The sequence below is a fragment of the Vidua chalybeata genome, chromosome 22 (assembly GCF_026979565.1).
Source record: "Vidua chalybeata isolate OUT-0048 chromosome 22, bVidCha1 merged haplotype, whole genome shotgun sequence".
Lineage (NCBI taxonomy): Eukaryota > Metazoa > Chordata > Aves > Passeriformes > Viduidae > Vidua > Vidua chalybeata.
Window position 1 is genome coordinate 1,274,004 of NC_071551.1, and position 27,462 is coordinate 1,301,465.

General features: G+C 52.1%; 4 protein-coding genes across 7 annotated transcripts in view; 2 read left to right on the top strand and 2 right to left on the bottom strand.

Annotated features, from left to right (window-relative positions):
• CAPZB (capping actin protein of muscle Z-line subunit beta) overlaps positions 1–11,132 on the top strand; it is a 66,702-nt gene extending 55,570 nt beyond the window's left edge. For 2 of the 3 annotated variants that reach the window (XM_053963129.1, XM_053963131.1), the window contains exons 7-10: positions 6,589–6,654; positions 7,723–7,799; positions 8,919–9,031; positions 10,889–10,974. In XM_053963129.1, coding sequence (XP_053819104.1) covers positions 6,589–6,654; positions 7,723–7,799; positions 8,919–9,021 — 246 coding nt within the window. In that variant the 3' untranslated portion in view covers positions 9,022–9,031; positions 10,889–10,974. Of the gene's footprint in view, positions 1–6,588; positions 6,655–7,722; positions 7,800–8,918; positions 9,032–10,888 lie in introns of all 3 variants that reach the window. The other variant, XM_053963130.1, reaches the window with a different exon arrangement.
• Positions 11,133–14,041: 2,909 nt separating this feature from the next.
• SLC66A1 (solute carrier family 66 member 1) lies at positions 14,042–19,934 on the bottom strand. Of its 2 annotated transcripts, none has more exons than XM_053962889.1 (8): positions 19,587–19,934; positions 18,943–19,130; positions 18,181–18,310; positions 17,655–17,742; positions 16,463–16,611; positions 15,605–15,697; positions 15,003–15,188; positions 14,042–14,748 (listed from the first exon to the last, which is right to left on the bottom strand). In XM_053962889.1, the coding sequence occupies exons 2-8, from the start codon at positions 19,110–19,112 to the stop codon at positions 14,650–14,652; spliced, it is 915 nt and encodes a 304-aa protein (XP_053818864.1). In that variant the 5' UTR covers positions 19,113–19,130; positions 19,587–19,934; the 3' UTR covers positions 14,042–14,649. The 2 variants fall into 2 exon arrangements, with proteins under 2 accessions (XP_053818864.1, XP_053818863.1); XM_053962888.1 differs by having other exon boundaries at positions 19,562–19,934.
• Positions 19,935–19,945: 11 nt separating this feature from the next.
• On the top strand, positions 19,946–23,996 carry AKR7A2 (aldo-keto reductase family 7 member A2). Its single transcript, XM_053962887.1, has 7 exons — positions 19,946–20,185; positions 20,940–21,127; positions 21,653–21,757; positions 22,288–22,384; positions 22,481–22,580; positions 22,894–23,023; positions 23,532–23,996. Exons 1-7 carry the CDS (start codon positions 19,960–19,962, stop codon positions 23,691–23,693), a joined length of 1,008 nt encoding a protein of 335 aa, XP_053818862.1. The 5' UTR covers positions 19,946–19,959; the 3' UTR covers positions 23,694–23,996.
• A 381-nt stretch (positions 23,997–24,377) lies between these two features.
• Positions 24,378–27,385, bottom strand: MRTO4 (MRT4 homolog, ribosome maturation factor). The gene is made up of 8 exons (XM_053962890.1): positions 27,317–27,385; positions 26,862–26,920; positions 26,657–26,760; positions 26,483–26,564; positions 26,205–26,272; positions 25,331–25,482; positions 24,866–24,942; positions 24,378–24,674 (listed from the first exon to the last, which is right to left on the bottom strand). Exons 1-8 carry the CDS (start codon positions 27,342–27,344, stop codon positions 24,528–24,530), a joined length of 717 nt encoding a protein of 238 aa, XP_053818865.1. The 5' UTR covers positions 27,345–27,385; the 3' UTR covers positions 24,378–24,527.
• Positions 27,386–27,462: the final 77 nt, after the last annotated feature.

Sequence of the window (27,462 nt, forward strand, 5' to 3'; positions counted from 1 at the left end):
ACAGCCAGCAGCCCCAGTCAGGCACAGAACCTTGGTTTTGTGAGGTGTTGCATAAACATCTCTTCTCCTGCTGTTCTGCAGCCCAGTGAAATGGTGAATGCAGTGTGTAATTACCAGAAAGCCCCTTGAAGTGTGCTTGACACATTGGGGCTTGCAATTAAAAATACAAACCATCCAGCAGGAGTTCAGACTTGCTTGTAATTCTCAGTTTGTCTTTTGGTGTTCCTGAATTTCTATTCTTCCAAGCGTGTTGCGGATATTTTTATCTGGAAGATTTGCCCACTTTCTCACTGGAAGATTCCAGCAGGATTATAAAAATACAGGATGACTTCTTTTCTTACTCTCTTTTAAAAACCAGCTAAACCACGGAGAACAAACCTGTATTTTGCACTGACAGTAAGATTTTTTAAGGACATCAATTACATAGTCTCTTCCTTTAGTGTTTTCTCCCTGCAGTACCAGAACACCGATTTAAAAAAATCTCCTAAAAAATAAGATAAATCTGTCTTAAACATTTGGGGGGTTTGTGCCAGCATTAATGACTTTGCCTGCCTCCTGAGAGCTGCTTTTCACCAGGAAAGTGCCAGGCTGGCAGATCTCAGCAGTGCTGCAGTCCCTGACAGGCAGGATCTGCTGAGCTGGACTTCCTAGGATGAGGCTGCTTCTGCCCCACCACCTGCCAGAGGCTTCTGCCTCCCTGCTGGTGAACTGGGCTTGCTTTGGGCTGTGGAAGTCAGTGACTCGAGCAGAGTAATAAACTCTGGAGGACAGGAGGCACATTGTAAGGTCATGAGTGACTGGAGAGATTGGCAGCAGCTGAAACTCCTTTATGAGCCTTCCCAGGACACACTGGGGCTTTCCATACAAAGGACAATGCAGACTCTGTTAAAAACCTCATGGTTCTGTACAGGTTTGAGCCAGGTGAAGCCAAGGAGGGTCTGGGATTGCAGAGAGGCACTGAAACTGGGTTAGTCTTGCCCAGCTTGCCCCAGCCTGGGTGATTTTTCTTTCCGTGTTGTTGACATTGAAGAAGCTGATGGAAAAGCAAGTGAAGGAAAAAGGCATCTGGAGACAGTTTTGAGCCCTTTTTTTGACTCTTTTTGCAGTAATTACACCCGAGTTATGGTGACCCGGACAAATATTTAATCACAGGCCTTGCTAATCCTGTAAATCAGAGCTGTGAAGTGCAGGCCAAGGGCTTGACTCTGGCCGTGGCCTCTGGAGCACGAGCTGTGCCAAGGAAAACAAGGGCCTGTGCAGAATGGGTGTCCTCAGTACACCTTGGCCTGAGCTGCTGGGCCTTGTTTGGTTTGACTTTCCCTCTCAAAGCTTCAGTGGAGAGATTCATGCTTCTGTCATCATTTTAGCAGCAGAACATTGGATTCAGATGTGGTGCAGGAAGCCAGGGCCTGGTTCAGTGTCAGGAACACTGGGGTGAGGATGCACAGCTCCTGCACAGACAGGAACCTGGGGCCACATCCCAGCCTGGGCTGTGCTGGCTGGGGTGGGACAGAATCCTGCAGAAAACTGCAGTCTCCACGCTGCCTCGAGGGTTCTGTGTGAGGAGGAGCTGCTTGTCCCCAGCTGAAGTTTACCTGCAGCTGGACTAAACTCCTGAGTGCAGGGCTTGGACTTGGCTCTAAATCCAGTGTGCAACATCACCCAAGCTCTGCAAGTTTTACTTCTCCTTTTTTTCATCAGCCTGTTATGCAGCCTGCAGCAAACTGAGCCACCAAGAGTTGGTTTTAGTTACCTCCTGAAGAGCATGTTACAGGTTCACCTTGACAGGTCTCAGTAATACATTGAAAAAACTTTGTACATGGTTCATTTACAGGGGTTTGGTCAACTCAGCATTTAAGCTATTTGACCACCTTTGATCCTGAAATGAGAGCAGCAGATGTCCTTGTGTTTGAGAGGAAGCTTTTGAAGTGTTGGTCATATCCTGGCTCACAACCTGATGGCACAGCAGCCTCTCAGTGCTTGGAAAGGGAAGTCTGGTCAGAGCCATTCCTCCAAAACCAGTTTGGCCTCCTGGCTGCAAACGGGGCATTTTCTGAGTGCTGATGGAGGGATTAACTTGGTGGCCAGAGGAACAGTTCAGGGAATGCCACGTGGTGGGGCTGAGCTTGGAGCTGGAATGAGGCTCTAGAAATAGCTGTTTTCTGCAGTCACTTCCTGGAGGTGAGGTTGTTGCCCTGCACCCCACACAACCAGGGGGTTTTGCTGCCTTTGTCAAGGCCATTTGGAAAAACTCTGCCTGTCTTGGAATACCCCCAGGCTCGTTCCTATAAGGCTCCCACTTGGGCTATTCCTAAATGTTGCACTGAATTTTTGAGAAGGATTTTTTCTTCTCTCAAGACGCCGTGTTTGTTGCTGTGGCTGCCCCTGGATCCCTGGAGGTGTCTAAGGCCAGGCTGGATGGGGTTTGGAGCAACCTGGGGCAGTGAAAGGTGTCCCTGCTTGTGGCACTGGGGTGTTCCTACAGCTGCCTTGGGGCCACGTGCTGCTCCCTCCTGGGCAGATGCTGCCCAGGGGTCACATCCCTGGCCTGTGTCTGTTTTATTTTATACACTGGGAGTTGACATCTCTCTTGCAGTGCCTTGAACTACTTTTCCTTGATTTCCCCAGTGCAGTTTTTTGTCTGCTACAATATGAGTTGTCTCTGTTTCTAGGAAGAAACAAACATTTTGCATTTGTGAGTGGACAGAATAAGGAAAGGGGGAGACATAGAGGATTCAGCCTGTTTTGGGAAGCTGAAAACTTCCCTTGGTGTAGCTTTAATTTACTTTACCTGGTGGGTTTTGGTATTTCAGGCAGTTCAATTGCAGAATTTCAGATTCTGTCCTGATCCAGTAGAGGAATGGGTGTTTATCCACACACAGGAGTGTGCAGCACAAACCCCTGTGTGTTGTCACATCCACTCCTTTATACAAGGAGTATGCATAATTGCTTTATGTATGTGCATGGATTCACTTATCTTGAGGGGGTGAGATCAGTTCTTAGGCAGCTCCAGGAACACAGAATCCATGGATTGTAATTCTGGCCTGGAGACTTTGGGAGAGTTAAAGCTGAAGTGACATCTTCACACTGGAACTTCATTAGGTCCTGCTGCAGCAGTGCCTCTGTGTGGCAGAGACTCTCCTTTGCCCAGGGGGAGTTTGGCTGGAATTTTTAGGAATAAATATTGTTCTACATAAATACTGCCAGGGAGGACACAGGGAGCAGGGCTTGCAGGGAAATGAAACGTGCCAGCAGCATTTCAATTACCTTGCACGTTCTCTGGGGACTGCAGGTACCTCCCAACCCTCCTGATTGAAGCCAGATGTTTGGCAGATGATTTTCCCTGGCAGATTTTGGGGTCCTGTCCCTTTGTGTACCTTGGAATCGCTTGTGTCGCTCGCACGGCTCCGAGTGGCTTTGGCTGCGTTTTGAGGTTTCATTAGGCTGCACTTTTATTTAAGGTAAGAGCAGCTGTGTGATCCTGTTTCACTTGGTGCAAAGGAGATGTGGAGGCTTCCCCTTTCCTGGCATACAGTCAGCACTGCACTTTGCTGGATGGGCTTCTGCAGCCCCTCCTTCAGACAGCACGAGCAGGTGCCTTCCTGAGGTGTCCTCGTGCACAAAGAACCTGTGTGTGTTCCCTGGGCCAGGATGAGCCTGAGGAAGTGAGTTTGCTGAGGAAGAAGTTGGCTCCAAACCTGTAGTTTATTTACATTTGGAGATGTGGGAAGGGGAGGATGTAAAGTCACGGGGAAGGGAGGCCTGAGATGTGGGATGAAAGGAGCACAGAGGTTGATTTTTGAACTTGGAACACTCTCTAGCGAGGGCAGAAGGTTTTGCAGAGCTGGATGAAGGCTGGACTGTGCAGACAGAGCAATCCCTGCCTGCAGGAAGAGCTGCCCTGGCATCTGCTGCTGCTCAGTGAAACCACAGCATTCTGCATTTATCATCCAGGGAAGTGCCTGTGCTCAGCAATTAGGAGACTCATCAAGGGCATCTTTCGTGGCAAAGCCCATCCCGCCGACTTCCAGATGTTGTAACTTTGTTTTTCCACCAGTGGAATCTTCTTGTGATCCTTGAGCTCCCCCTCAGCAGTTACCCATGTCCTGGAGTCTCTTTAGTCACCAGCTGAGCAGTGTTTGGGTGCAGGGACAGCAGGGATGTGCTGACAGGGGTTGTCCAGGGAATTATTTCAGCCTCACTTTTCCATCATGAGGGTGGGCAGGCCCTGGCACCAATGCCAGGCTGCCCAGAGCAGCTGTGGCTGCCCCTGGATCCCTGGCAGTGTCCCAGGCAGGTTGGACAGGGCTCAGAGCCACCTGGGACAGGGGAAGGTGTCCCTGCCGTGGCAGGGGTGCAGTGGGATGGGCTTTGAGGTCCGCTATGGATTTCACAGAGGTTCAGTTCTGTAACAGGTGAGAAGAAGGGAGGAGAGGAGTTGAGGTAGGTAAAGGTCGTGGAGCATCCCCAGGTTTGCCCATGGTTTTGGCTGGACAGTTTGGCAAAGGAAATGGGAAATTTGGTTACATTGCTGAGAGCAAATCTCTGTGGAGGGCTGGGCTCAGTTCTCAGCAGATTCCTACAATGCTGCAAGCCCTGCAGAGACCACAACCCCCATTTATTGCTTATAATTTGAAATAAGTGCTGGAGAGGCAGGCCAAATTTTGCCTTACTGATATCCAAATAATTCCACATATTTTCCACCTGGAGCCTTCAGCCTGCTCACTGCCTGTGGCTTTGGGAGCCCTTGGCCCACATTGCTGTTTGTGTTGCATTAAAGGGATTTTCACTTTGCTCCGTGGCCAGAGCAGCTGTGGATGCAAAATGGAGGATGAGTTCCCTTCTACCTTTGCTGGTATTTTCAGACACTTTCATGATGAAACAAAGTGTTTATCCAGCTTAAATGTCCCTCTTTATATTATTCCTCCAAATAGTGTTTACAGAAAGCCCAGACAGCTGCTTTATTCCGTGCAGGAAACATCCAAAGTGAGCAGGCAGCCCTGGACGTGTCCCAGAGGAGTGAGTTTCCCTGTGAGTCAGACTGGAGCAGATGGCTGGGGGAGCCAGGAGGGGAGCCAGGCCCTGGGTCTGCTGCAGGAGAGCTGGGACTGGGCTGGGACTGGGCTGGGACTGAGCTCACCCTGGGGTTTGGCTGAGCCCAGCAGGCAGGTGGGAGTGACAGAGGGAGGATGAGCTGCTCCTTAGCACCAGCCTATAGAGGGAATTTCCCCTCACAGCAAATCCAGCCCTTTATTTAAGCACAGAGGTGCTGCTGCTTGAGCCTGTGCAGTGCCAGCCACCGGAAGGAACCTTTAAAAACCCCAACAACTCAACAAAACCCAACTGTTTGTAGGACATGGCTGATCTTGACTCTGCACTCCATTAAACAGCCTCTTGTAACATCTGGCCTTCAGAGCACATAAAAATGTTTTCCTTCTGGCAGCAGTTTTTATGGAGATGTAATAATATACTTTTTTTTTTTTTTAAAAAAAAACTATTTTCAGATTCTGCTTCTTAACCACGGAGCTGGGCCTGTCCAGGTGTGGAGGAGGCACAGCAGGGAGCCTGTGGCAGTCACTGCCCCACTGCCAGCTCCAGCTGCCCCAGATTTGGGCAATTTGCTGATGTTTCCCAGCTCCCCACGATGTGTGGATGTGTGTTTGTGTAGTTCAGGTTGGCATTGTCCCTGCACCGCAGCTGGATCCCTTCTCCAGGCAGTGTCTCCTTTCCATGTAAACAGTCTGAAGGCAAAATTAAATGTCCTGCTGCTCTTTCTCCCCCTCTTCCAGGTTATCCTTTGCCTTCGGGGGTCCAACTAAATTACACGCTTCCCCAAGCCTGTTACAGACTTGGCTTATTAGAAGAAACCTGTAGCTGGCCCAGATTTTTCAACTCTGCCCTGAGGGAGGGATAGGAGCAGATGGATAAGAGAATTCAGTGGGATTAGCAAAACCCTTTGAAGACTCTTCTTCCCACTGCATTTGTCTCCCAGTTTTGTTTTCTTGCTGTCTCAGCAAATCTTGCTGAGGTTCCTGGGTCTGATGTTCATTGTTCTACACTTGGCTGTGCCTTGGCCACAGTTTTCACCTCAGGAGCTGGGGAGGATGGACTTTCCTTGGCCAGAGGCCATGGAAGGCCGTGGGATGGGTGCTCCATCAGGCACAGTGAGATGGAATCAAGTGGGTGCTGCAGTTCCAGCTCCCAGTTCTGATGTTGGGGTAGAAGATCTCAGCTGGTTCAGGGAGCTGAGTCCTGCTCAGGTCCTGCACTCAGGGCATTGGTGTCACTGCACTCCTGAGCTGTTCCAGCTCTGAATTTCTCCTGCAGAAGACACTTGGCTGTTCCCTGGTGTGGAGGGAGTGGCTCTTGTGGGGCCTGTCTGCAGCAGGGGTTGTTTCCATTCCTGTTTCTTTATTGCACCACATCTCTACTACCAGCATGTGCCTGTGGCAAGTGCTGGGAGTTTCTCAGCACGTTCTCCTGTGTTTGCACACGGGGGGAGTTGGTGACCCCCTTCTCCCAGCCCTGCTGGACACTTCCCTGCCCCCAGATTCCCTGTGATGGATGGATCTGTGCTTTCCTTTGCAGATGGAGAAGGATGAGACTGTGAGTGACTCCTCCCCACACATAGCCAATATTGGGCGCTTGGTAGAGGTGAGTGCAGGTTCTTCTGCCCACATTTGCTCCCATTCCTCAGAATTTTATTGCATTTTCCTTACCAATAACTACTGATTCCTGTTGTTGCTGGGGGTGGTGGCTCAGCGCTGCTCCTCCATCCCTTCCAGCTCTTTGTGGGTACAAAGCCACCCTCTGCCCCTTGTCTCCTGCTCAGCACCGCAGTGACTTCCTGGAAAATGGGTGTTCCATTCCTGAGCACCAGTGAACAACTTCCTACCCTCATATTTGCTTTTGCAGCCACATCTGGGCAGATTTATTTCGAGTCAGGGTGCTACACAGCACTGTCCCTTGGACTGAAAGTTCAGTGTGCATCAAGTGCTTGTGAAATCCCCTGGAACTGGGTTTAGTGTTGGGTTTTGTGGCAGCTCCCAGTCCTGGAAGCTCAGCACAAGGAGTGGAGCTGCTCAGAAGGTGTAGCACCACTTCACTGTTTCACTGCACTGTCCTGACTGAAGGTGTTCCAGATTTTCTTCATTGTTATAGCCAAGAAAAGAGGAAATTCTCAACTATGATACATTTTTAGGGAACTGGGAAATTAAAGAAAGGCAGCTACTTCTTTTTTTATCCCTTTTTTAAGTTTTTGCTTGAGTAAAGCAATGAATGAAAAAAAAGCTGCTTTGTTACAAGATCTCTCTCCGAGCTCTGTTGTGCAGCTTTAAAGAACAAGTCAAGAATTCAAAGTCACCCCTGGGCACAGAACTCTGGACTGTTGGTTATCCTGCAGGACTGAGTGGGCTCTAGGAGCCTGTCCAGTGCCAGGAGGCTGCACGGCAGGGTTGGGGTGATGGTTTTCCTTCTGTGCAGAGCTAGAGAGAAGCTGCCCTCTCGTGGTGCAGAGAGCTCCCATACCTGGAGAGATGGACTGGGAGGGGAGAGCAGGAGCAAAGTCCCACTGCTGGGATGGGGTTTGGTGGGGTCCCAGGGGGTTTGGTGGGGTCTGAGTGCTGGGAGTGCTCCAGGGTTTTGGCCAGAGAGACCCTGGTGCTGCAGCATCCCTGCAGAGAGCTGAGGGGACTGAAGAGCTGCTGTTACTTTCTTTTCCAGGACATGGAAAACAAAATCAGAAGTACGCTGAATGAGATTTATTTTGGAAAGACAAAGGACATCGTTAATGGGCTGAGGTAAGGGACCTGCAGGGTGGGGGACCCTTTGCTTCCCTGCAGTGCCACCCCAGCCTTGAGCTGCTTGGTTTTCCCCTCCCTGTGCTGTGGGACAATTTTTGTTGTGTGGAGTTCAGGGAACTCTTCTGCTGCAGGAATCTGAATCAATATTTTAATCCCTTGTTCCCTCACCAGGAGCAAAAATGCCCAACTAACACTTGTATTTTTGGATTATTTTTCATTAGTTTTATTCTTCACAGTCCTTCAAGCTGCACTTAAATTCTGTCTTCTCTTTCTACTGTCCTTAAAAATAGTCCCAGAATTAAGTCATGACATTAATGGTTTGTGGTGTTTAGGCTTTGTTTTAAATTCTGTCTTTCTCTCAACACCACTGGTCAAAATACAGTGTCAGAGAAGAGATTAAATTCCCTGTGCCTTTCTGTGGGGAAACTGTGCTGTACTTTTCAGCCCCTGCTCATTCCTGGGCAGGAATTGGACATGGAAATCCCAAGCTGGTAACGCTTATGCTCACAGAGGAAAGTACAGAACTGTGATGCCAAATCACTTCATTTTAAAGTACAGAGAGACCTCCCAGCACAGTGTGCTAATTTAGAATAACCAAAGGGCACAAATAAATGCTCTGCTCTTCCCTCACACACTGAGATGTGGAAAAGGAGAGAAAAATGGTGTTAATTAAATATTGGTGCTGCTGTGTGGGCAGAGGGAGCAGCAGGACCTGTGGGAGGGGTTCTGGGTTCTGCTGCTCTGGGTTCTGCCCCAAGCCCAGGTCAGAACAGCCTCAGTTTCCTTTGTGCTGAGCAGGGTTCAGCCAGGAAGCTTTTATTTACATGAGAGAGAATCTGTAATAGAGCCTTTCTCTTGTGAACGTTGCCTTGAGCTGTTGTAGTTGAACCTTTGCTGTGTCTCCCCATCCCTCAGTCTGTGAGTCCTGGCCCTGTGTGCAGCTCGTGGAGGGAACACCTGGAGCACCTGGCTCCTCCAGCCTTTCCCTGCTCCTTCTCACCTGTGTGTGTCCCCTTCTCCTCCCTGGAGGTTCCCAGAGCCCCAGCTCTGTGTTACCGAGTTCTTCTGACTGTTCTTTTCCCTGTTTGCTCCCTGATTTCCCACTGCTCTCTGTAGATCTGTCGATGCTATTCCTGACAACCAAAAGTATAAGCAGTTGCAGAGGGAACTTTCTCAAGTGTTGACCCAGCGCCAGATCTACATCCAGCCTGATAACTAAACCAATCCAGGTACCCCTGCTGCCTGTGAGGTGTGAGCCAGCACTAAACCAGGACTCACCAGCCCAGCCCCTGCATGGTAACGGGAAGAACTAACCCCTAATCCCGCAGGGAGCAGCCAGCCCAGCCAGCCCGGGCTCTGCCTCAATGCTGTGGTTCTTGTTCTCAGTGTTACCTCCTCCCCATGGAAACCTCGCGCTCGGAACTGGGGCAGGATTTACCACTTTGCACTCTGGCTTGGGAGCAGGAAAGGAGCACGTGGTTCTGTGCCTGGAGTGCTGTGGGATTGGGCTGATTCAATCCAGAAGCCCCAGGACTCTGTCCCTTGGGCACCAGCAGTTTTTTACACCTCTGGTACACCACTTCCATGAAGAAATTCCCTGTAATGCCAGTGTACTCCCTGCAGAGTGAAATCTTGGGAGTCTCACAGTTTGGAAAAAAAAGAGACTGGCTCTTCCCATGACTTCAGAGTAAACGTGTGCTCGCCCACACGCCCGTCCCCGAGAGCCTGGTGGAGTTTGAGTTTCCTTGGAGCTTGAGATGCAGTCCTGCTCCAGCTCACTCAGACATGGCCAGCCTGCATTGCTCGTGCTCTGCACAGCCTCCAGAGGGATTTGTCACTGTGCTCGTTTGCTCTGGAGCTCTGAGTGTCAGGGGCACGCAGCAGTGACTAACCCTGAGCCACCTTAACCTTCCACTCCAGTTCCTAACGAGTTACAGCTGTTGTTTCAAACACATTCAGCTGACGAAGGGGGAAACTCACTATTTGTTGATAGTGGCCAAAAACCACTTCTTCAGCCTATGACAAATGCAAATGTAAATGTAAATATTTTTATTAAAGCAGCAGAAGTCTCCAGAGACAAGAGAATGGAAATACTGTTACAAAAATGGTAGGAAAATCACCACCGCAAAGAGCAGCCTTGTTTACAGGAGACAGCAACCAGGGAAAATGAGGTTGCTCTGAATCACAGAATCCCAGACTGGTTTGGGTTGGAAGGGCCCTTAAAGCTCATCCCATTCCAACCCCCTGCCATGGGCAGGGGAATCTTCCACTATCCCAGGTGCTGTAAAGGCTGTGAAACGTGGTTTAGGTGGGGAGAAATCCTACCCAGCTGGATCCTAACACTTCTCTGTGGTAGCCACTCTGGAAGAGTTTGGTTCTGGATAGAACCCATTCGATCAATTTATTTAAGAGGGGCCTTTTTAAAAGTGGAAATTTCTTATTGAAATCAGAGGTTCCTCCACAGGCATCTCCAGGGCAGCAATCCCAGGTGATTCCTGAAAGGTGGAGCTTTTCCTCTGAACTTTCAGGCAAAGGGAAGCCCTGCAATAACCTTGGGACAGTGTCTCTGTTCTTCAGCTGCTTTGATCACTCATTCCTTAGGGAAGGTACAAAAAAAGGCAAATTTGAGAGCAGAACCTCCGGCTGCTTTTCCCACTGGTGCAAAGGCTGGCGGGAGGTTCCGAGGGGAGCCTGGGTGAACAGTCCTGCAGAAGGGTCAGAGCTCCTCAGCTGGGCCCTTCTCCAGGTGGGGCTGGATTTTCTGTGGACTCTGGGGGAGCAGGAGCTAACCCCCTTCGCTGTGGGACGCTGGGCTTCTTCCAGTCTGTAACACAAAACGTTGGGAATCTCCCTCCGGCAGCCGGGGCTGGGCGGAGCTGCTGGGGAAGCCTTTTGGTGCCAGTCCTTGCCAGAGTGAATTTTGCTTTGTATTCTCACTGAGTGGTCACTTCACTTCTGCTTCCCGGGCTCCAGCAGGCAGAGCTGAGCCTGCTTCAGGGGCTCCTCCTTCCTCCTGACTCCAGGACTGCTCCCAGCCCTTCCCTCCCCTGCACTGCCTCTGACCCGCCTTTCCTTTTTCCCCACAGGTCTGTGCAGACTTTTGCAGACAAATCAAAACAAGAAGCTCTTAAAAACGACCTGGTGGAGGCTTTGAAGAGGAAGCAGCAAAGTTAAAGTCCTGTCAGTGCTAACCAGCCATGCCATGCACTCGTTAGATTCCTTTCGTAGAGAATCATCCCCCGCCCTTTTCTGTTCGTCACGTCAGGATTTGCATCCAATACTCTCCATGCAACACCATCCTCTCCCCATGAATAAAGCTGTACAAACTTTTTCAGTCTCTGAGGCCTACTTTGCACCACATTTTACTATCAAGACCTTAGGCTATGTTTCTGTAGAAGTCCATGTATTATTTTTTCTCTCCTCCCCTTTCCCCACCCTCCCTCATTTATATGCATCACCACAGATCATTGTTTGTCTTTTCCTCCCTCACCCCTCCTGCCTTTTGTTACATTGGTGTAAAAAATGTAAAACAAAAATTTATTAAATACTGTGGTGTGTGAAAGAGGAAGAACTGGAAAAACAAAAACAAAAAAAAAAAAGAAAAATAATCTATTCCACGTATGTTTGGGGGCTGGGCACAGGGGCTGGCTGGAGGGAGGGAGGGAAGAGAGGGTGTTCCTTGGGGTTGTACAATACTGAGTAACCCAGATGTGCAGGAGATTGTGATTTCGAGACCTGCTGAAAGTTCTGCTCTTCTATAGCCTGGTTCCAAGGCGCTTTTCTGTCAATTTTTATGGAATGCAAAAGGGGGTTTTGTTTTGATTTTTTGTTTTTTTTTTGTAAAGCTTAAATTGAATCTACATCTGATACTTGAGCCTCCATACTAAAAAATGGAAAAAAAAAAAAAAGAAAAGAAAAAAAAAAGACTAAAACAATAAAAACAAACAAAAAAAAAATCCCAGGAAGATGTTTGTGTGATCGTGTCCTCCTTGTTTCTCTTTCCTTCCTTGCAGGGTTTCTTGCGGTTTGTGTTTTGTCCCACTCCAGAAATGTTTGTCTGGAAGGGGGTGTGATGTCCCACTGCTCTTTGGCCCTGTGTTACTCACACTGCTGCCCTTCCAAGGTGCTGGCATTGATGCTCCAGGCATCCAGCAAATGTATATGCAGGTGCATTTAGGGGAGAAGGCTCTGCCCAGCTGTGCTGGGTGTGCTGAAAGTAGCCCGGGAGCTCCTGTGTCCACCTCTGGGCAGAGGGGCTGTGCTGGGGTGGGTGGTTCCTCCCATCCCTGCTGACCCAAAAGCTCCTCCCTGGTCCCTGTGTCACCTGTGACCCTTCCCCAGCATCCCCTCCTGAGCCCGTGGTGGGCAGGGGGACCTGGCACAGCTTTGGGTTCCCTTGCCTGCTGCAGGCTTAGGTTGTACCAAACCTCATCCTGGGGAAGCACAGAAAGATCTGCTGGGCTCATCCTGCCCCTGGGAACTGCCCTCTGTGACCCTCTGCAAGTGGGGACCGTTGGCATTAACACTGATTATTTAATGTGCTCTAATTTGCATTTGTGCTGTGACCTGTGTCCCACCCAGACTCCTGCATGTGGCCAGAGTTCACCCAGAGCCTGCAGGAGCTCCTGTGGGACACAGGCTGGGAAAGGGTGGGATCCCCCAGGGAACACTCTGAGATTTGGCTGCTGTATCACGGTTCTGTCCCAGCACAAACCTTTTCTGAAGCTGGAGATGTTTGTGTGAGCTCTGGAGCCTGGGAGGGGGAGACTCCTGGTGAGGTTTGCAGTTACCCTGTCCCTCAGGGGTGATTGTTCCTGCTCTGCCTTTTCTGCTTTAACATGTGCCTCTGCAAAACCCTGAACACAGGGACAGGGCTGCAGCAGTGACATGGAGAGATGAGAACCTTGGGGAGAGCCTCAGGAATTTCCAGCCACCCTGAGGTGGCTGTGGGTGTGTAAGCTCTGTGTGCAGCTGCTTGCCTTGCTCCATCCTGCCCAGCCCAAGTAAAGTCAGAGTAAATCAGCTTTGTACCTAACTCGTGCTTCAGGTGCACCTGTGGGGACAGACTGTGAGATATACATATTAAAAAAATATATATCAAAATGTGTATATATATATATATATATATATACACACACTCTTTCCTCCTTATGGCAGAGGTTTTTTGTCCAAGTTTAGGAAAAGCCAGTTTGTGACAATTATTTAGTGTTGTGAGTGGCAGAGATGAGGAATTTGCTCATGGTTTGGATTAAAACAGGATATGAATTGTTCTGCAAATCCCAGGGAAAGACAGGAAAGGAAATGCTGCTGGCTTCAGGAGGAGGTGAGCAGCCCCTTTGCCTGTGAATCTGGAGGGGCAGAATTGTGAATTAATCCAGTAAAAATCCACTCACTTGGTTCAAGGGGCCCGGAGAGAGTGAAAAATACATTTCCTTTCTGAAGACAGCTTGGTCAGTTCCAAGTACTGGCCCAGCTTGTGTTTCAATGAACCTGCTGCTGCAGCTTGGTGGGCACTGAGCAGCTGGAATCCCATTTAATGTGAGATCCAGGCTGAGCTGTGGAACCATGGATTGGTGTCCTCAATGTGAGGACAAAGCTGAGTAACTTCCTTGGGAAGGACAAATGCCATGGACTGGCTGAGGAATCATGAATTAATGATAATGGAGCTAAAGCCAAAAGGGACACGATGCTGGGTATCAGAAAGGGAGCTGGAGAGGGGAAAGGGAAGCAAAAGAGCTCATAGCAACTGCAGGAAAAAGAAAGCTCTTGTTTTCACAAGGCCAAGTTGTGATCGTTTTTCCTGAAGGGTCTCCAAGCTTTGGTTGGTTTTCCTCATTTTCCCAGGGAGACTGAGCTGCTCATCCCCAGCAGGAAGGGCTCAGCCCATGGGAGGGAGCCTGGCTACACCTCCACTCTCTCCTGCTGGGGACAGAGCTTTTCCCAGACCAGCCCTGCTTCCTGTCCTGCCCTGGTCAAGGAGCACTATGCTGAGTTCAGGGCCCTGAGATGGGGATAAACCCATCAGTGCTGGGGATAAACTCAGCAGGTTAGGGATAAATTCGTCAGGTTGAGGATAAATTCTTCAAGTTGATAAATTCATCAAGGAGAGAGGGCAGGAACTGAAAACCAGAGGGAGCAGAGAAGCAGCTCTTCTGCTGGGGAACAGCAATGGAGCAACTTCCCCAAGGAATCCACGCAATTAAAACATGGGTGAGGCAAAAAATGAGAAGTCAGACAAATGGGACTGTGAGACTCATTAGGAAAGAGGCAGGAGCTGCCAAGTAAAGCAGTAAAATGAAACCAAGGGAGGCAGGTGGGGAAGGACATGTTTTATAGATGGGTGAGCCATGCTAATTAAAATAGGTGCGGAGTGAACACTTTGGTTCTGCTGTTCCTTTCCCACTGGATCCAGCCCTGTGTGCCTTCCAGAAGGAGCTGAAGGGGGAGTTGCGAGGTCACAGGGGTGCTTGTGTCTGTGGCAGGTCAGCCATCCCTGTCCCCTCCCCACTCACACTCTCCCCACGTTTTTCAGCACCAAGGAAGTTCCAGATCACCCTTGGCAGACGCAGCAGTGACCAGGCTCAGCTGTGGGGCACTGGAGCAGCGAAGAGCAACTGAGGTATCCAAAAATTCCCCTTTATCCTGAAAGCATCATTGGTATCAAAGAGGCACCAGGTGTCCCAGCAGCATCCTCTGCCACCGCCTCGGCAGCACAATGTGTCACCCACGGGCTCGGGGCCTCTTCTGCCAGGAGCCACCAGCATGGAGGGGCTGGTCTGCCCAGCCCTAAGGCCACCTTCCTCATGTGCATCCTCCTCCTCCTCTCCCTGCAGGGCAGGTCCCTGTGTCAGCTCTCCGGGCTCTCATCCGGCTCCCCCAGGAGAGCATCCCTCTCCTCGAGGGTCCCAGGCCGTCCTTTCCGATAGGCCAGGAACTGGAAGGAGATCTGGGGAGAGGTCAAGGCTCTGCACACTCACAGGGGGATCTCGGGGGTGCACTGGGTGTCAGCACCCCGAGTTTGTGCCAGGAGAGGTGGGAGTGGGACAAGGAGCTCAATGCAAACCAGGAGCTGAGGCGTTTCCCAGCTGCTGCAGCAGCACAGATCACCCAGGGAGCAGCATCACCCCACCCTCCTGCCCTGTTCCACTCCCTGCAAGGCCCTGCTGGCAGGATGGGATCCCATCTCAGGGGAAAGGATACAACCACGTCCAGGGCCAGGACGCCCAGGCTGCCCACGAGCCAGGGCAGGTGGTGCAGGATGTAGTCACCTTGGCCCTGGCCTGGCTCCGGGTTCTTCAGGAGGACACTGAGGCCGTACAGGGAATTCCCCAGCATCACCAGGGCAAAGAGAGAGTAGGAGACCCCACTGGTGGATTTCCTCTTGTACTGGGAAGAGAGAGAGGAGAGGAGCTTGGGTGCAGCTCTCCTCAATCTCTCTGCAACATGCTATTAATCATGCTCTCCCCCAGCATTAAAAAAAGAGAAGTGGTGACTCAGTGCTGAGAGTCTTTTAGCTCCCCTTTGGCTTATAAATAAGACAAAATGAAAGCTCCACCCTCAAAATATCAATAGGTTAAAGGGAGGGCAGAAAAATAAATAGAGAGAAATAGTCCCTTATGGAATGATCAGACATGGGGCCTGGGACCTCCGAGTAGAGAGGAAAAAGGAGAACCCCCCCCCCCCGGGGGAGAAAAGAGAATCTCCTGGGAGAGAAAAGAGAACCCCCGAGGGGAGAAAGGAGACTCCCCAGCCCCCTGGGAGTGACACGTGAGGAGCCCCGGGGTCCCAGGCTGGGCACTCACGTTGGTGCAGATCTGGGGCACTCGGGAGCACAGGTAGAGCACGGAGGAGACGGAGCCGATGGTAAATCCAATGATTTCAGTCCTGGAGAAAGGCTGAAAGGCAGGGGCGGGGACAGGGACAGGGTCAGCCCCTGGGCTCAGAGCCCCAGCACGGCCACACCCAGCCCCGCGTGTGCCCAGCTCCCCTCCTCTGACAGCCCCGTGATAATTACAACTGATAATTACATTTCACTTTGCCGCAGGAAAATACCCTGTGCAGTCTGTTATAACAGGAATTGGGTTTATTTGCATTGCTTGGAGAGGTCCTTTTCTATTGCTAGAGCAAAACTATTTTGCAAACCTACCTTCAGTTTCAGCCAACTGAGTTACCTTGCTGCACTTTCTTGCTTGTTTGATTTTCAGCAATATACATAAATGTGGATAATTGGAAAAAGAATTAAAGAGGAGAAGTCTTGCAAATTTCCTGAAAAAAGGAACCACACTTTTTTGCTCGTCCTATGCAGCTCCCTGAGATAAAGTCTGTTTGCAAACAGAGAAGTGGGAAATGTGAGGTTTGCTGACTCTTGAGCAGGCCCATAGAAGCACTTGAAGTTTGAAGTGAAAATGCCCTGAAATGTCTGAAATCCTGCAGCAAACTGTTACTGAATTTTGGAGGAATCTTTGGAAAAGTTCTCTTTCCAGTGCCATCTTCCTAGACTCTAACACTCTCCTGGAGAACAATTTGGCCCTAAAATAGGAACAGCCCCTAACCCCAAAACACGTAGTGGGGTCCAGGGTGGTTTTTTGGGATCACAGCATCCAGCAGGCCATCCCCACCCAGACCTCTATCCCATCTCCCAGATTTAGGAACTGGCTCACCTTTGGTCCAAGCTCATCCCCAGGAGCTGACAGCAGAGACCTCCCTCTGAAAGGCCCTGGAGCCTCGGTGCTGGCACTGCCCAGGAGGGAGAGGCTGGACAGGGACCCCACGGAGAGGAACACAAAAGCTGCGTTGATGGGAGCAGGGACTGCAGAGAGGCAAACAGAGCCTGATCAGGGAGAACCCAGCAACCCCCAACAGCCCCAGGGGTACCAGGATGCTCTCGGGGTGCCAAAACCTCCAAACGCCCCCTTATCTCACCAAGGGACTGAGCAACCTCTGAACTCTCCCTTATCTCACCAAGGGATGGGGCAGTGGCTGCTGTGGGTGACTGATGTGATTTATCTCCCAGTGATCTGCCCAATTTGTACCTTATCAGGGAGGAAACTGCTCCTATCTTGGTTTCTTCAGGTTTAGGGCTCTTAAAAATCATCCCCACTAGAAGATTTCACTGTCTTAAGTCACTCTCAAATCTCTGCCAGAGCAAGACCTGCTGTGGCTTATTTGTTAGTAGTAATTTATTGTTTTTCAGTAATTTTTAGTTATTATACTTAGTAAGCAAGCTCTCCAGTTTAACAAAACTATGGATCTGATGGGCCAAATTGGCTAATAACTTTACATGTCTTTATTAAGTTAAACAATCACCCCAGTCCCAAGGAGCCTGTTTGGGGTTCAGCAGTGCTGGAAAGGGGATTTCCTCTGTTTAAACCCTGCAAGAACTGCTCAGGTTCCCTTTTCACTCCACTTGAACAGACAGGAACTTCCCCGTCAAGGCTGGAGCACTGACCCCAAAACAGTGGGAAAACTTCCCCCTTTCCCTTCCAGCACTGCCTGAGTTAGGAGTTCTATGATTCCCAGCTCTGAGGTGGAGTCACCACGTAACTGTGGGGGATTTATTTAATTCTGTGCCCAGTGAGGCTCATGGGGGGTTGTTTTCAGCCTGGACACTGTGGGGAGGTGGGCTGCAGGGTCTGCAGAAGCCCGAGGCCCAGCCTGTAGATGTTTGTTGGCTTTGGCTCTCCTAGGGGCTCAAATTATCCAAGGAAAAAAAAACCCAACCCAGCAAGCACTAAGAGGCATCATCTAATAACTGTGCCTGGAATCTCCTGGGCTCCCAGAGTGCCCTGGAATCCCCCCCTGTCTGCTCCCAGTGCCCAGGGGAGCAGAGGCCCCAGCCCTGCCCCAACTCACACGCTCTGCCCCCGTTCTTCACCCGGTAGTAGCAGTAGAGGGAGAGCATCCCCAGGTCTGCCAGCACGTAGTAAATGGCCGTGTACACCTGCAGGGAGGGGACGTGCTGGGGACACCCGCGGGGACCTGGGGGGGCTGGGATGGTCCCACAGGGTGCTCCCTGCTCTCCTGGTGTCCCTGGGGGAAAGGGGGGTGTGCTGGGGTGGAGAAGGGAAGAGCCCCAGAGGGAAGGAAAGGAGTAACTTGAGAGTGAAGAAGGGAGCATCCCTGGGAGAGAAGGGAAAACACCAAGAGGAGAAAATGGGAGCATCCCCAGGGAGGAAGGAGGGAGCATCCCTGGGAGAGAATGGACCACACCCTGGGGGAAAAAGGGAGCAAGCCCAGAATGGGAGAGGGGAGCATTTTTGGGGGGCAAAGAGGGAGCATCCCAGGCAGTTTGGGTCTCTGGCTCCCAGGGCTGGATAAAGCAGCTGCCAGTCCCTCCCTCCTCCCTGGAGCTGGGGTGTTTGGGAGCCAGCCCCGGTACCTGCAGGGGCAGCTGATCAGCCAGGAAGGAACCGATGAGGTTGAGGAGGTCTCCGCCCAGCCATCCCAGCAGGAAATAGATGGAGAGAGCCTGGTCCATAATGCCCGTTCTGCAGGCCTGGTAAAACTGCCTGCAGAGCATGGGCAGAGGCACAAACATCACCCTCAGCTGCTTCAGCGCTACCTGGGAGCCATCCCCAGGATTCCTGTGGATCCCAAAGCAATCACGGGAGGAAAAGCAAGGCCACGCGCTCCCCCGGCCCCAGGTAGAACTCCTGAGCCCCTGCGGTGCTCACCGAGCGCCCTGTGGGAGGAGCAGGGAGGATGATCCCGGCTACGGGATCCTCCCCTCTGGTTTCGAAAGAGCCTTGACCGTTCATGTGCCCCTCTTCCACCCTTGTGTCAGCACTTCCAAGCACCCCAGGGCTCCCGGGGACATTCCTTCTGCAGTGTGACCTGTCCTGCCGGCCCTGCACGTGCCTGACCTGGGACATTCCGGCTGACGAGCACAGCAACAACACCGCGGCCACCACCGGGGCTCTGGGGCTGCGCTGCCTGCTCCCCTCACCCGGAATCTGCCGAGCCCTCGCTGCTCGTGCCGGAGGCATTTAATAATTTAATTTAATAACACCTTGTGCTTGCGGCTCCGTGTCTGCCATCCCCCGGGAAGGGCTGCCCGGCATGTGGGGGCGATACTCAGGGATTTGGGAGCGTTCCCCAGGGATTTAGGAGCGGCACCCAGGGATTCGGGAGCCGTACTCACGGGAAGGCTGCGGCGATGAAGCAGCCGATGGAGCCCAGCCCCAGGACGATGCTGGCGACATCCCGGCCGTCCTGGGCACACTCATTGAACACATCCATGATCCAGCGGGAGCCGTTGGGACAATCAGAGAGATTCCCAAAGGAGAGACCCCTCCAGCGCCGCGCAGCCATGGAGCCGCTGGGATAACGCTGGGGAAAAGGGAATAACACAGGGAACATTTAATAACAATGGGGAACGAAAGATCCGTGGGAGGGACAGGTCTGGGGCTCCTCCGGTATTGGATCATGTTGGAAAAAATAGATCGTTAGTGGATAATACACCTTTATTGGCCTTGGGTTTGCTGCCAGCCTGGCAGCGTTTGGCCTCAAAGAAGAAACGAAAGAAGAAATAAAGAAGAAATAAGAAGGAAAAAAAAAAAAAAAAGAGGAAAACAAGGGGGGAAGGAAAAAAATTAAAAAATAAAGGAAAGAAAAAAATAAAAGGAAAAGAAGAAAAACGAAAAGGAAAAAAGGAAATGGAAGGGAGAAAAGAAAAAAAAAGAGAAGAAGAAGAAAAGGAGAAGTGAAAAAAAGAGGGGAGTGGGGGGAGAATAAATAAAAGAAGCCGAAATCAACCCAACCTATCCTCGCAGCACCGGCACTCGCCTCTTCACCGACGCGGTTTGGAACTGTATTTTTCCTTGAAAGCCCGCTCTTTTTGAAACTTGGGCTGTTTTTCTTTGCAAATCCACGACTCCTCAGACACCCGCCGGTTTTCCTTTAAGGCTGTCCCACACCCGCCGCTCTCCCCAGTGCTGCCGCTCCTCAGCCGCTTTCTCAGGAAGTTGCCAGACACTGGCAATTTTTCAGAGACCCGCAGCCTGAAATCAGCGAGCCTTTTCACAAAGTCGCTGCTGTCCCACACGCTCCCCGCGGGTTCCCAGCACTGCCTTTCGCAAAGTTGCTGCTTTTCCCCGAGCTCGGGGTGCGCGGGCCCGGCCCCGCCGTGTGAGGGGCGGGCCGGGGCCGCGCAGGCGCGATGGCGGCGCGGGCGGCGATGGCGGCGGTGGCGGGCGGCGGGGTCCGGCCCGCGGTGGTGCTGGGCGCCATGGAGATGGGCCGGCGAGCCGGGCCCGAGGCGAGCGCCGAGCTGCTCCGCGCCTTCCTGCGCCGCCGACACCGCCTCGTCGATACCGCCTTCATGTACGCGGGCGGCGAGTCCGAACGCATCCTGGGCGCGCTGCTGGCCGGCGGCACCGAGACCGGTAGGGCGGGCTGCCCTCGGGGGAGAGGGGCTGCCTCGGGGCCCGTGTCTGAGGAGAGGGGGCTGCCCTGAGGAGAAGAGTCTGCTTTGCCAGGCTGACACTGTCCTTGAGGAGAAGGGACTTGGCCAGGACTCCTTCGGTGAGGAGAGGGGTCTTTGCTGAGGAGAAGGGATTTCCCTGAGGAGAGGGGACTTGCTGGGAACCGTGCCCTGAGGAGAGGGTCCTTCCTTGAGGAGGGTTGTCCCTGAGGAGGTCTCATCTCTTCTGCCAGGCTGACACTGTCCTTGAGGAGACGAGACTTGCCCAGGACTCGTTCCCCGAGGAGCAGGGTCTTCCCTGTTAGGCTAATGCCCTCCCTGAGGAGATGGCACTTCTCTGGGGAAGGAGAAAGGTCTTCCCGGCCAGTCTGAGGCCGTTCTCAGGGGCAAGGGCCCTCCCCAGAGTCCATTCCCTGAGAAGAGGGATCTTCCCTGCCCGCGAGGAAAACGGGAGTTGCCCCAGGCCCATCCCCTTAGGACAGGAGTTCTCCCTGCTGATGCCATGCCTGAGGGGCCGACCCCCAGACCCTGAGGAGCAGACCTTCACTGCCTGGAGCAGACCCTCAGTCCCTGCAGACGGAAGCCTCCCCTGCCAAGCTGACGGGATTCCTGAGGAGAGGCATCTTCCCTGAAACACCTCAAGCACTTATGTCACTTATCCCCACTCCCCTCCTCAAGGTGAAAACATCCTTGCTCATTCCTTCTCTCTTTGCCAGTGGAAGTGGCCACCAAGGCCAACCCATGGGATGGGAAAACACTGAAGCCCGAGAGCGTGCGCTCCCAGCTGGACACGTCCCTGGAGAGGCTGCAGAGGAAGAGTGTGGAGCTCTTCTACCTCCACGCTCCTGACCATGGCACCCCAGTGGAGGAAACCCTGCGTGCCTGCAATGAGCTGCACAAAGAGGTGAAGGGCAGAGTCCGAGCCTGGACAATCCTTGATTCCCTCCTTCCCATTGCTTTTTTTAAACCAGGGCTGCTTGTTTTGCCCGTCTGCAGTGCTGGGTTTGTGCAGCTCAGTGAAGAGGAGACAGAGCCCAGGGCAGAGCTGAGCAGCCATTGCTCTTTGTGTGCTCACGTGGTGCACTTTGTTCCAAAGAGCTCTTGGAACATCTGAACTTTGCTTCCAGCACTGTTAACCGTCTGGGTTAAGATTAGTGCTGGTAATGGGTAAAGATTCCTGAGGTTTTTTTTTTTTTTTTTTTCTGGTTATATCATTTAAACTAGAAGGTGTGAATTCCAAATGAACAGAAAATGGGGAATATTTTTGTCATGTCTTAATAATTCATAGTCCATCAGAAAAGGTGGACAGGAATTAACCCTTCTGGACTAAAATTTGGTGACTGTCCTTTTCACTGTACCCATCTTGGGCTGTCTGGGTCCAGATGAACTTTGAAACACTGGAACTGAATTCCCTTGTATTCCTCTGCAGGGGAAGTTTAAAGAGCTTGGCTTGTCAAACTACGCCGCGTGGGAGGTGGCAGAAATCTGCACCATCTGCAAGTACAACAACTGGGTGATGCCAACTGTGTACCAGGTGAGGGAAGGGGAAAGCTTGGATTTGGGCTCCCCAAATCTAGGACCAGCCCCAGTGTGCCAGATAGAAACACAGAAGGAATCTGCTGCAGTTAGTCTGGGAATTTACAGTCATTGAGGTTGGAAAAGACCTCCAGTCCCAGCTGTGCCTGGTGCCTAGCTTGTCACCCAGCCCAGAGCACTGAGTGCCACGCCCAGGCCTTCCTTGGATACTTCCAGGGATAGGGACTCCAAACCTCCCTGGGCAGCCCCTGCCAAGGCCTGAGCACCCTTCCAGTGAGGAAATTCAGGAAGCTGAGTGAGGTCACTGCTCAGAAACAGCTCAGTGTGTTCACCGCTGGAGCCAGCGACTCCCCTGCCATGGAGCTTCAATTATTTGCAGTCCTTCAGCATGTCTGTTCCTAAGCAAATCATAGCTTTGTGTGATCTGAAGCCGCTCTCTCGGATGGGTATTGCCAGGGAAGGGTGGGAAAAGGCAGCTTTTTTGCTGTGCCCTGAGCTCTGTCTGAGGCTGTCTCCCACCCCGTGCAGGGAATGTACAACGCGACCACACGCCAGGTGGAGGCCGAGCTGTTCCCCTGCCTCAGGCACTTTGGGCTGCGCTTCTACGCCTACAACCCGCTGGCAGGTACAGGGGCAAGGCCAGGCTTTGGGACAAAACTCTGAGGAATGGGGGCTCTGCAGAGCCAGCCCATCCCCAAACCTGCTGCTCCCTTCATCCCAGGGGGGCTGCTGACCGGCAAGTACAAGTACGAGGACAAAGACACGCGCCAGCCCACTGGGAGATTTTTTGGGAATGACTGGGCTCAGGCCTACAGGGACAGGTATGTCCTGAGCTGACAGACAAGCAGGAATGGTTGCATGAAAAAAAATACTCTCTAATAGTCAGCTGAGAGGAAGCAGAATTGACCAAAGCTTAGGATTATGTCAGCACACGTGGTTGGGGCTGTGATGTGTGAGTGGGCTCTGCAGGGTGGTTTTTAGGCTCAGCTTCCTCACAGCTCCCAAAGGAGATTGCAGAAGTCCTCCAAGGCTACAAAGAGTTGTATGAGGCTTCCTGAAAGCCTTTTGATTGGAATATAGATGTACCACTGACTAGAGGTCCCAAGGGCAATAACAATGACTTTTTTTTGGCAGGTACTGGAAAAAACACAATTTTGAGGGAATTGCACTGATAGAAAAAGCTCTGAAAGAGGCTTATGGCTCCACTGCACCCAGCCTGGCATCTGCTGCACTGCGCTGGCTCTACAACCACTCCAAACTGCAGGTGAGAGCTTCACCTGGGCACTGCTGCCATGGCTCACAAACAGGGAAATTTCAGTGTAGGTGTCTTTTAATCCTGTGGGACTGTGGCATTCTAAAGTGAATATTGCTGTACTCTGCTGGGCAGCAGGAGTGAGGCAGCTCTGCCTTTCCCCATGTGTTCAGAACTGGAAGCTTCAAGTGCAGGATTTTAGGTGCCAGTTACTGGGGTCTTGGCTTCCCACGCACTCAGCTTCCCAGCAAGGAGAGGACTTGCCTTTCAGTGGACTAGGAAACTAATGCTTAATATTCCTCATGTTCCCTAAATGTTCCTGTAGCCCATCATAAAGTAGGATTTGGCAGCTTCTGAGGATTTGGAGTGACTTGGGAATGTCCTGGCCTAGTGAGCAGAATCTGTGGCATCAGTTGCTTAATTCCTGGATGTTCTTGAGTGGAAAGAAATGCTTTGGCCTGCAGTGGCTTGGGAGGTGAACTTTCTTTTGGGATCAGCAACACCTCCCATCTCTTCCTAGGGTTCTCTTGGAGATGCAGTGATCATTGGGATGTCCAACTTGGAGCAGCTGGAGCAGAACCTCAACTACAGCGAGGAGGGTCCCCTGCTGCCGGCCGTGGTGCAGGCGTTCGATGAGGCCTGGAACCTGAGTGCATACGACTGCCCCAACTACTTCCGCTAGGGAAGGAGGGCTGGGACACCTGGCACACAGGAGACTTGGGAGAGGTACTGCCCACCCCACCTTCCATGGCTGGGGGGCTGCAGGTTTTTCCTGAATCAGTGAAGCTTTGTAAAATCCACACCTGTGCCTTAGTCCTCTCTCCCGGCCCCTCGGCTTCCCCAGCACTGCCCGTGATTCAGGATGCAGGTGATCAGGAAAATGAACACCTTAACAAGGTGAAGGCCTCTGTTCTGCTTTAATGTCAAATCTTAAATAATTACATACAAGAATAAAAGCTCTTTCTAGTGCAGAGCCCATCTCTGATATGTGCCTGGAGCCTGTCATCTCTTTGGCAGCACTTGGGGACTTTGAATCACAGAATTTCAGGATGGTTTGGATTGGATGGTCCTTAAATCTCATCTTGTTCCACCTCCTGCCATGGGCAGGGACACGTTCCACTATCCCAGGGTGCTCCAAGCCCCATCCAGCCTGGCCTTGGACAGTTCCAGGGATAAGGCAAAATTTCAAGGATTGAGCTAAATATCTTCTTCTGTGTCAGAATAACAAACCCTCAGGATCTTTCCCTTTGTGCTATATCAAAATTCCATTACATTTAGAGCCTTCCTACCCAGTTTTCATGTTTGAGCTGGAATTTCCTCAGATCCCAGGATACACCATCACTAACAGGCAGCAGCAACAACTGTCTGAAGTTTTACATAGATATTTATATAAATATAAAAAAAAAGCATAGTTAGGTCATTTCCTATAAAGATCATCCCAGTCCAGGTGCACCCAGGGAAGAGAAATATCTTCCTCTTTTTGTCCCTAAAATAGAACTGTCTGGTGTCCAAGCTGTTAGTCCTCATTGCTGCCATCATCATCATCCTCCTCTTCCTCCTCCTCTGCTTCATCTCCCACGAGCTTTTGGAAGTCTCCCGTCTCAGAATTCCACAGAAACTTCATGGTGACTTTAAATTCTGCCATCTCGTAGCCAAAGAGTTTCTAGGAGAGGACACAGATCTGTCACTCCTGCTTTACTGCCTCTGTGCCCAGCCTAGCAAAACAGTCAATTCCGCTTCCAGGGGGAAGTGGAGCAAAGCAGGAACCAAAATAATTGCTGCTGAGTTTTAGGAGATGTGTTAATTAATTCGTGGTTATTTTGTGTCAGGAAGCAGGGCTGCTGTGTTACTCACCAGCACACGGGCCTGTTCTGGGGTGAGAACATCCCCTTCCTTGCAGACTTCATAATCCGAAAGCAGCGTCACCACTCCTGCAGAGCAAAACCCCTGGAAATAGGATCCCAGGCACTGGGAGCTCCCCTGGAACGTGGGGGCAGAGCCAGGACTCCCTCCAACACCACCCCTTAGAGCTGACACCTTCCCAAGCAGCATCAGTGCACCCCAAGGAGATGGGTGAGATCAGCTCTAAAACCCCACACCTGGTTCCCGAGTGGGTTAATTCCAGCTGTTTCCACTGGAAAGGATGGCATTCCCCAGAAATCTGGGGGCTTTACTCAGCCTTTGACACGAGTTTGGGAACAACAGCACAAGGATAGAAGGAGTTCTAGCCCCAGCCCCACAAGGAGAAAGTTGTCCCTCAGGTTTTCTCCAGACCCAAATCCTGCTCTGTGTTTTCTCCAGACCCAAATTGTGCTGTACCTTTCTTCAGCGCCGTGGGCAGCCCCAGCTGCCGCAGCTGCGGCTCCATGGAGTGGGGGAACTGCTCCAGGGGCCCCGTGTCCAGGCTGACCCCGTACGGCGCCTTGTTCCCAGCACGGGCAAAGTCCAGCTCCCGGAACTTGGAGAACCACCTGGGACAGGGGTGGGCAACAAGAGCTTCAGCTGGGGGAGGAACACCCTGGGCTGAGACAGGGACTGGGGCACAGCTTCCTGAGGATCTGGTGTTACTTAGGGAGGCTGTGGCTGCCCCTGGATCCCTGGAAATGCCCAAGGGGGTGGAATGAGATGGGCTTTAAGGTCCCTCCTGTGGTAAGCACATTTCTCTCTCAGGATTTTTTATTGAGGTGCACAGAGAGAAATGAAAGAGAAAACAATTTCTATTTCTGCTCCTAGTTTTTCTCTTGTGGAATGTGTTTGGAGAATTGTTTACTCAGAGTGAGCGCTTAGTTAGATCATGGTAGATTGTTTGGGCCTGATGGCCAATCAGATCCACCTGTGTCTGGACTCTGGTGAGCAGGGTCACGAGTTGTGAGTTAGTGAGATATGATAGTTAGAGAAAGTAGCATGTAGTATTTAGTATCTTCTTTTATATAGTATATTAACGTATTATAACATAATTATAATAAAGAAATCATTCAGCCTTCTGAAATAGAGTTAGACATCATCATTCTTCCCATTGAGTTCGCCAACACGTACCCTCCCAACCCAAACCCTTCCATGACTTCTGCTGTTGCAGGAATGGCTGACAAAGACAAGTGGAAAAGGCCCATGAGACCATCCCTGCTTTAAGGGAAGCAGTAGGGAATGCTGGGGTTTTGTGACAACAAAAAGGCTGTGCCAGGGTGGTACTTACTCATCCACCTCATCCCTGGTGCGGTTGGTGAAGAGGAGCCCGACCTCCCCTCTCAGGTGTTTGCTGACCTGGAAGAAAGGAGCATCCATGGGACTGGGGAGCAGCAGGGACTCACCTGCAGGGCTCAGTCCTGCACTGCTCCACTCAACAGAGCTTTCATGGCAGGACATGGGTGGATTCGGTTAAAACCCGCACAGAAGGGTGACCCCAGGATGTTACTCCAGGATGTGAACGTGCCAGGTGAAGCTGTAGGACTCGTAGAGAAGCTCAGCAGGTACCTTGTGCAGGTTCTCCTTGTACTCGCTGCTCGGCTCCCGGCCCAGCGCCACCATCATCACCTTGTTCTTCCCGAAGAAGATCCTGCCCAGGACGAGGAGGAGGAGGAGGAGGAAGACGTCAGCCCTGGAGCTCATCCCCTGGGCATGCCCCACCCCGCACCACCCCCTGCCCACCTGCTGTGCTTCCAGGCGTTCCGCACATCCTTCAGCTTGTTGTTCCTCATGTTGGCCACGGAGAAGACGAAGATGTACTTGTAGGTGTCCACACAGCGCCGCAGCTGCGGGGGAGCCGTTACCGGGACCGGGACGGGCACGGGGGGCGGGGGGTACGGGCAGGACGGGGAGAGGGGAGAAGGGCCCGGGCCCGGGCCAGACTCACCTCGGCGATCAGCGCCTGCTTGGCTTCCAGCCCCTTGCGGGGCGTCCGCGTCAGGGACACTGCGGGGAGCGGAGAGAGCGTCAGGGAGGGCTGGGGATGGAGGTGGGAATGAAGGATGGGAGAGGGGAAAGGGATGGAGAAAGGAACGAGAGATGCGTAAGGAGTCGAGGGATGGGGAAGGGGATGGGGATCGGGCAAAGGACAAGGGATAGGGCAGGGGACGGGGACGATGAATGGGGTAGAGAAATGAGAAAACGACGGAGAAGGGGACAGGAATGGGGAAGGGGACGATGAAGGGGATGGAGAGAGGGAAGGGGGTGATGGGGAATGGGATCATCAAGGAATGAGAAAGCGACGGAGAAGGGGACAGGAGTAGGGAAGGGGACAGGAATGGGGGTGGGAGAGGGACGTGCCCGGGCAGGGTGTCGGGACTCGGTTGCGGGCCCCGCTCCCACCTTTGCGGTCCCGCTTGGACTTGGGCATGGTTCCGCCGTGCTCCGAGGCCCCCGCGCCGCGCGCGGGCTGCTGGGAGCGGGCGGGGCTGCCCCGTACGCTGCCTGCGCGCTCCCCGCGGTGCTGACGCCCTTTCCCCGCGCAGGCG